Source organism: Telopea speciosissima, chromosome 6 (genome assembly GCF_018873765.1).
Source record: "Telopea speciosissima isolate NSW1024214 ecotype Mountain lineage chromosome 6, Tspe_v1, whole genome shotgun sequence".
NCBI lineage: Eukaryota > Viridiplantae > Streptophyta > Magnoliopsida > Proteales > Proteaceae > Telopea > Telopea speciosissima.
Genome location: NC_057921.1, coordinates 27,298,468 through 27,306,773, shown reverse-complemented (window position 1 = coordinate 27,306,773; position 8,306 = coordinate 27,298,468). Strand labels below are relative to the sequence as shown.

At 41.8% G+C, this 8,306-nt stretch overlaps 1 protein-coding gene across 1 annotated transcript; it reads right to left on the bottom strand.

Annotated features, from left to right (window-relative positions):
• Positions 1 to 3,061: 3,061 nt before the first annotated feature.
• LOC122665574 lies at positions 3,062 to 3,661 on the bottom strand. Its single transcript, XM_043861729.1, has one exon. The coding sequence runs from the start codon at positions 3,659 to 3,661 to the stop codon at positions 3,062 to 3,064; it is 600 nt and encodes a 199-aa protein (XP_043717664.1).
• Between the last annotated feature and the right edge of the window lie 4,645 nt (positions 3,662 to 8,306).

The window sequence follows — 8,306 nt, the reverse complement described above, 5'->3', positions numbered from 1 at the left end:
AGAACTGGCCGTGCAGGGAACTGGAGGGGATAAAACCTCACCAATTAACCATCTTTTTCTTGACGCTCTATTTGTTTCGATGTAAAATTTTCATAAGTAAGATTTTATGCCGAAAAATTTCCATGTAAAATTTTCCATGTTTGTTTTTTATTTATTTTACATCGTAAAGTTATTTAAGATAATTACATAATATGCCATTATCCCAAAATTGAATTAGGCCACCCATAATATTATAAAAACAATGTATTCACATAGAGCACACAAATACATAAGCCTTATGAGATCCATCTAAGGTAACAAAATTTCCAACATGAGACAAGACATACCTTCATAAATTCTAGAAAAATGTTCTAATTTCTTAATAATCAATTTTTTCCAGACCCATAAGGTAGGCAGCTCTAAATTGATAATTTTGAGAAGGGAAAAGTCTCTATGAATATAAGGCGTAAGAAACATCCACTACCATTTGATTTTTTTTTTTTAACAATTTTTTCTCTCAAGAAATTTAATTAAAAAAAAAATCCATGTATCAAGATTTACTAATTCTGACTTGAGAATTTAAAGCTGTATCTTAAATAATGTTTTGCTGGATGTTGAAGTGATGCTTAAGGTATTTACCCAAAAAAAAAAAAAAAAAGAAGTGATGCTTATGATCATGGTGATTAAAGAATAATTTAAACATGGAAAGATTGATGAGTCATGAAACTATTTTGGAGTCTAGAGAAAAATGTGGTAGACATTACATGTGGGCTAAGAAAAGCAAAACAAAAATTACTTGGCTAAACGAGTATCTGAAAATGGGGAAAAAAAGGAGTAAACAGAATTTGTTCTTGGAAATCAGTAAATCAGAGTATCCATGAGAAATAACAAAAATTAAGCTTTGTAGAAGCCCTCTAGCTTTTGCTTCTATATAATTATTTGTGATAATATTATCAAGTTCAACCAAAACAAAAAGTCTATTAATCAAAACTCCAAACACCCATCTTGCTTTGCTCAGCTCTCTATAGTGTCCTGCATATATTCAAATTGGATTTTTTAGATGATGAATTATTAAATTGCCAAGAGGAATAGATGCAATGACAATGTTGCTTAAAATGAAAGATCCAAAAATTGCAATAACAATTAATTGAGAGAGGCGGGAGATGGAGCGTGAACAAGAGATGAGAGGTGAAAGGTGGGGGAGGGAGCGGGAACAAGGGATGAGAGAGGTGGGAGATGGGGGAGGGAGTTGTGGATTCGAGGAAGATGAGAGGTGGGAGTAGAGTTTTTTTTTTTTTTGGTAAGTGTGGATTGTGCGTGTGAGAGGTTTATAGGGAAGGTAGGTTTAATTTGATGTATAAAGGTTAAAAATGGAAATAAAAAAAAAAAACTTAATTAACTAGTTCAGGGTTATCTAGATTTTAGGCATCCCAAACATAATATTTGAAACGTTGAGAACCTTACTGTAATTTCTTGAAATGTCAGGGACCTTAAGTGTCATTTACCCAAAAGAAAAAAAAATGAAAGAATGAGAAGAAATAACATGAAGGAGACGGAGTCGAGTTGAGCCGAGCCGAGCTCGGTTCGAAGCCTCAACCCTAACCCGGACCAGCCAGGCCTTAACTCAGGGCTAGAAATTCCTAAACCTAATCCACCCTAGGGCCAAGCTATCTCAAGCCAGGTCCTGTTCGGGCTCAAGGGGGTGTCAGGGCACGCTCAGGCATCAGGTTTAAACTTGCACCCCTTGTTGTGGGCTTTAAAACGTGATATCCTTGTACTAGATATCCTTGTTAAAGCAGCCCTCTTCGCTAACATATCTGCTACCCCATTAATCTCTCAGAAACAATGGGTTATCCTCCACACCACCTTTGCAAGGTAGCCACTGTAAAACCTCCATCTCTGCTGAAATTCCCAAGGAAGCGAATTATTGTCCACATAACTCACCAACGCAGCCGAATCGCTTTCAATCCACAAATACTTCACCTGCAGCCGTATCGCCTGTTGTATGCCATTGAGCAGACCCTCAATTTCCGCCCTGAAGTTTGATCCCACACCCATGTAATAAGCGAAGCAGCATCTAGATCGCCCATTGTGATCTCTTAGAATTCCTCCAACTCCTTATCACCCTGGATTTCCAAGAGAGCACCCATCTATGTTAAGTTTGACCCATCCCTGAGCTAGAGGCTGCCAAAAAAGTTCGGTAATCAGCCTTTGAGGTTGTCAATTAACCTTGAGAGAAAGCTTCCTTGATAGCAGTAGGTCAGCCACCGTAGGTATTTGCACCGGTTCCAAAGTTGAAACATCGATTAAGTCCTTCCAAATACCTTTTAACACTGCTGTTTGATTGCATTGCACATTCTTGAACCTCTACCTATTTCGTTCCATACAAAGGTGGTATGGCACTAGTATGACCAACGCTAGCCATATTTTTGAGAGCACCACACATGCCTTTTTCCTCCTCCACCATGAGAGCACCACACAAGACTTTGATTTAGCATTTTTTTTTTTTTTGGTAAGTAGCCATTTTATTGAAGAGAAAGGCAAGAGGAGCGCAGACATCCATATTACAACCATCGAGGAGCCAAGGAGTGGATATGGGCCAAACTGTCTTTCTTGCTTGAGACAAGGCCTTCCTGGCTAGAGAATCGGCAACATGATACAACTCCCTAGGGATGTAAGACATAGTACAATTAGAGAACCGGGTTAAGACAACTCTAATGTCATCCACCATTCCAATCAAGTCAAGGGGAATGGGGGTGGATGGGTCATTAATGATACGTGCCAGTGTGGCATTATCTGTTTCCAACATAATATTGTCTAAATGAGCATCCACACATGCTTGAAGACCACTGAGAACTGCTTGGGCCTCGCCCCATAAAATTGAAGGAGAAGTAACCGGTTCCGAAACACCCATTATGGGGGTTCCTCCCGCAGTTCTGATGATGAAGCCTATACCTCCCTTGGAATTTTGAGTAGCAGAGAAATCGCAATTAAGCTTCAGAGCTCCTGGAGGGGGAGGGACCCGTGGTTGAATAGTTGGAGTGTTGGTGGGCTTAGGTGGAGTCACAGCCCAACTAGCCTGCTAGAATTCTGCAAAAGCCCGGTGAGCACGAAGGAAAACATCTTGTGCTTCCTGGGCATTCTGGTGAAACACTAATTCATTACGCGCCAACCACAGATACCAGCAGACGAAAAAGAACAAAGCCAATGTTTCCTCTTCATCCTTCTTGGAAGGGAAGTTATACTCCTTCCAAATCCGTAGAATGTGAGAGAGCTTGGGTGAAGTATGGGAAGGCACTATGAAGGACAGATTACTGCCGAACCAGGTGGCTCTAGCAAAAGGGCAGTCAAGCAGTAAGTGATCAATGGTCTCTGCTGATCCTCCACATCGAATACAACCTGGGTCAACATGGATTTGCCTCTTAGTGAGATTATCTCTTGTAGGAACACCCTGGGCACAACATTTCCATAAGAAGGACTTAATCTTAGGCAGAGTCTTACAGCCCCATATTCGTTTCCAGACTGATGGGGGTATCTCCTCCCAACTATGACTTCTAGATGAAGAGGCACGCAGTTGCACTTGCTGATCCCTAAGATTGGATAGTAAATGGTAAACCGACTTGACGAAGAAGATCCCATGCTTCTCGGCTCCCCAACATAAGCTATCTGCTCGAGGGAACATACTAAGTTTAATCTTCAAAATGGCTTCTTTCTCAGCTTGAGTAAACAACTGGTCAAGCACTTCAGTCTTCCATGTTCTATCCTCAGGATTAATCAGGTCTTGAACCTTATGGTACTGACATCTCAGGGGTTTCCAGCTTTGAATCTTGAAATTGGGAGCTGTGGGGATCCAATTAGAGTGCTAGATGTCAACCTCAGCCCCATCCCCAATGATCCTTAAAAGACCACTCTCCAGAGCTTGCCTACCCACGAGGATACTCTTCCTGTCACACCCCAAACCACCCCCTTAGAGGATTAGGTAGGTGACCCAAATTGTGTAACGACAATCCGCCAAATCCCACGTATCTAGAAGCAGTTAATACATTCATGGAACCACATTCATTCACCTTACCAAATGCAAGATCAGAGTGCTACAGATATACTATATTTGCAATAACAAAATAGAAAGCGTAGCGATACGGGAAATGATGATAATATATCCATAGATAAGTTTGTCTTGATACATTTCCCCACAACCCATAACTTAAGAACAAAGCTGATAAAGTTCAAAGCTAAAGTTACTATGTACATAAATATACAGGGTGAGTAGACTCAACCCCAAAAAAGAAAATAGGAAAAACTACAACTAAACCTTAAACAGAACGGGGACAAACTCCTAGGCAGAACAAAAAGGAGTCCCCAAGACAAAAAGCATCAAATGCACTCTTCAACGGTCTTCATCAATGACCACCGAGAATGCACGCATCATCGGCACGACCTCTGTCGGGGTCCATACCAAGATCATCATAATAACCAGGGCTCTCCTCCTCGTAATGAGCCTCCATGCCACAACGGCATCGATCTGCAAAATCATCTAAAGAAAAAAACATGTATAACAGAATGTGAGTCCCACTGAGCTCATGAGCAAAACATTATCATGCATGCACTTGCAATCACAATCCACATGATCCTATATGATATGCAAGTCCAGTTTATTATTAGCCACCTAGCAATACAACTAAGTCAGGTCAGTGCTACTACAATCCCCAATACATGTATCCCTGGTGTAGACTTAGTTACATCTTCCCGCGATACACCCATTGAGTTGTCGGAGAGGACCATTCAGTGCCCACATTCATTCACCAAGGTCAGCCCGACCAACCCTCTGTGATTAACCCGTGGGACAATCCATTTCCTTTCTCTTTTCTTTGCTTTTCTGGCTCGTAGCCCATATTCACCATTCCAGTGTTCTTTTCACTTCTTTTCTCTTTTCTCATATACATATGGCCGCCCCAACAGGCATCCAACACCTTAACCTCTGTTGGCAAGGGTGCGTAGCACGGGTTATGAAACTCTAACCCCATGTCTATATGGCATCGTATGAGTCAGGTGGTGTCAACCGCATCCCATACTACGGGCTACCATAGGCCTCATTTCCAAGCCGACTACGACATCTATTCTAACATACACATTCATCAAATAAAATTCACAGAGTTGATCAACAGATAATCAATGTATAATAGTTTGAATAATTGAACTGAATTTAATAATCACAGCATTAATATTTGAATTTAATTGCCGGCACAGCATCACAGATTACATGTACACATGATAACACTTCACTCACCTGAGTTGGGTTCTAAGACCTCGGTCGTAAACTCAGTCCCAAAAGCAGTCTGGTTGTTGACCTCGAGCGCAGGATCAAATCCTAGTTATAGATAAAAAAAATTGTCATGTTAGGTTTCCAGTCTATCTCTGGTAGGTCTAGGGTTAACCTAAGCTTACTGGGTTGACCCGGTTGTTCAGTTGGTTCTCACATGGAATCCTCTAGGACTTGCACTGGGCATTAGGTCCATGTCCCGGTGCATCATCCAGAGTCAGTGGCACAGGGGTAAAATGATCATTATCAGTGGCTGTACCTGATTCTAGGTCAGACTAGATTCCCAGTGCTGTCCATTGCTTGCTTGTGCTGTAGGACCAAGCACAGGCAGGGTTTCCTTCACCTGCGGGGCCCACTTGGGTTCAAAAGCATTTCCTTCATAAGGGTAGATGTGGGGAAGGGCATTTATGTCATTTCCCACCTTCCCACACTGTCTCATGGCCATTGGGTGAGATTTCCCAAGTTAAATTTTAGAAACAGCAGCAAAACCTTCACTGGGCGATGTATCTGGGCGTTCGTTGGGTGCATCGCCAAGTGCCCTCAAATCGACAAAGGGCTGAGTTTCCAAGGTTGGGCTTCAAAGGCAGTGTTCAAATCTGATCCCTTTGCATGTTAGGGGGTCAGGTAGCCCTAGGGATGATGATCTCCATTTTGGTCCAAATGGATCCTCCATCAAGCCCACCATTTGGTTGCCAGAGACGATTCTTCTTCTTCGAAGGAGCCCGAGTTCGACTGGTTCCTCTTTTCTAGGTACAAGCATTCTAGGGATTGGAAAATTTTTAAATCCCTAAAGATTGTAAATGGCCGAGTGGTCTGGGTAGAAGACTTTCACCACTATAGTCTTTATGCTAGGTTCAATGCCCTAGGTTGGGCTTCTATGTTGTCTCCTAACGAGCCTTGTTATCCCAACTTGGTTCAGTACTTCTATTGCAACTTGGTGCCATCTGGAGCACAAGAGTTTGGACTGTTGAGTAGGGTGAAGGGAATGGACATACATTTGACTACTGCTTCACTAGCAGAGATTTTGAGTTTGCCCAATACTGGGGAGAGGTGTTACTATAAACCTCGCATGGACATCTCGAAGATGTTTTCTTTGGAGACTAGGAGGACAGTCTTCAAAGCACTGACAGGGTCACAGAGCACACCTAAATCTAAGGCTTACTACAAGCCTAGTGCTAGAGTGATTAGTAGGTGTGTTACCTACAATATCTACCCCAAGGGCGGGAATCGGGGTAGCATATCCATGATGAGAGCCTACATCACTTATTGTCTCCTGGGAGCCGACAGAGGGGGTCTAGTCATCAACCTCCCATATCTTTTGCTCCAGGATATGTTGTATCATGTGCAGAATCCTGGTGATGGGAATCTTCCTTATGGGAAATTCCTTACCTTTATCTTTCAGTACTTTGGGGTTCCTTTGGAGGGGGAGTACATAGAGAAGGAAAGGTCCAGGCCCATAGATAAGACTTTCATATTGAAGATGACGGTGCCAGGAGAGGATCCACCAGAGGGTGAGGAGCAGATTGAGATGCAGCAGGGAGATGAGGGATTGGATGCGGAGGAGCAGGGTGATGATGTGAATGATGAGGAGATGCATGGAGTAGAGAAGGGTGACATCGAGGGCATGCACGGAGAAAGGCAGGATATTGGTGCAGAGGATGTGGGTCAGGGTGACTTTGAGGGTGTTGACACTCGATACACTGACTTACCTGCCTATAAGGCGACGGGTGCCACCAGTTCTCAGATTCCAGTGCCATCCGAGTGGACCCAGATGATGACACATTTTCAGAGCCTCGATACCCAGCTTTCAGATATGGCGACTAGGATGGATCGGGGCTTTACTTCCTTGGAGAGCAGGGTGGGATCTGTCAAGTAGCGTCTGGATTTCTGGGATAGATTCTACAAGGTTGACTCTCGCCAGACACAACCTCCTCCTAGCGACTTACCTCCTACCAAGTAGTTCCTAATCAGCTCCTATTGGTTCATGCTACGTGGTTATGACTGTTTATTTTTTTGTTTTTCTTTGCTTATGTACTTTTCTTTCCTTGAGATGTATTTAGTTTAGTGTGTTGTTTTTTTTTTTAGCTTATGTAATTATTGAAAATCAGTTCATGCAATTAAAACTTATATAGTGGCTTAGCCACAGTTTCCTTTAATTTAATGAAAATTATGCACTTTTATTTAATTACATCTACCTCCCTTGTAGCCTTTAATTATTACTTGTTTTAATTTTGTTTTAATTTTGGTAGTTTATTAACCCTAATCTGCATTCCATGAATGTAAGAAGAGCCTCACGCTCTGATACCAAGCTCTATTACACCCCAAACCACCCCCTGGGAGGATTAGGTAGGTGACCCGAATTGTGTAACGACAATCCGCCAAATCCCACGGATCTAGAAGCAGTTAATACATTCATGGAACCACATTCATTCACCTTACCAAAGGCAAGATCAGAGTGCTACAGATATACTACATTTGTAATAACAAAATAGAAAGCGTAGCGATATGGAGAACGATGATAATAGATACATAGATAAGTTTGTCTTGATACATTTCCCCACAACCCATAACTTAAAAACAAAGTTGATAAAGTTCAAAGCTAAAGTTACTACGTACGTAAATATACAGGGTGAGTAGACTCAACCCCAAAAAAGAAAACTGGAAAAACTACAACTGAACCTTAAACAGAACGGGGATAAACTCCTAGGCAGAACAAAAAGTTGTAATGGCTTAGTTTAACTACCCTACTTTATTTAAAGTCTTAATCTATACATTTTAGATATGTGTTTGTATTTTGATTCTACTCCGGTTCATATCTCCTTGACATAAACGATCTTGTGGACCGTCAATGTCCCTAAACCACTAGAGTGGTTTTGGGGGCGTTACAAACCGAGTACAAGTTGGTTCCACTTCTTTATGGAAAAAAGATGACATTTTTCACAAGAAAGGGTAACTAAGTTACTTGTATTGGATCCAGTGACCATAAATTCGATTTCATCAGTAATTG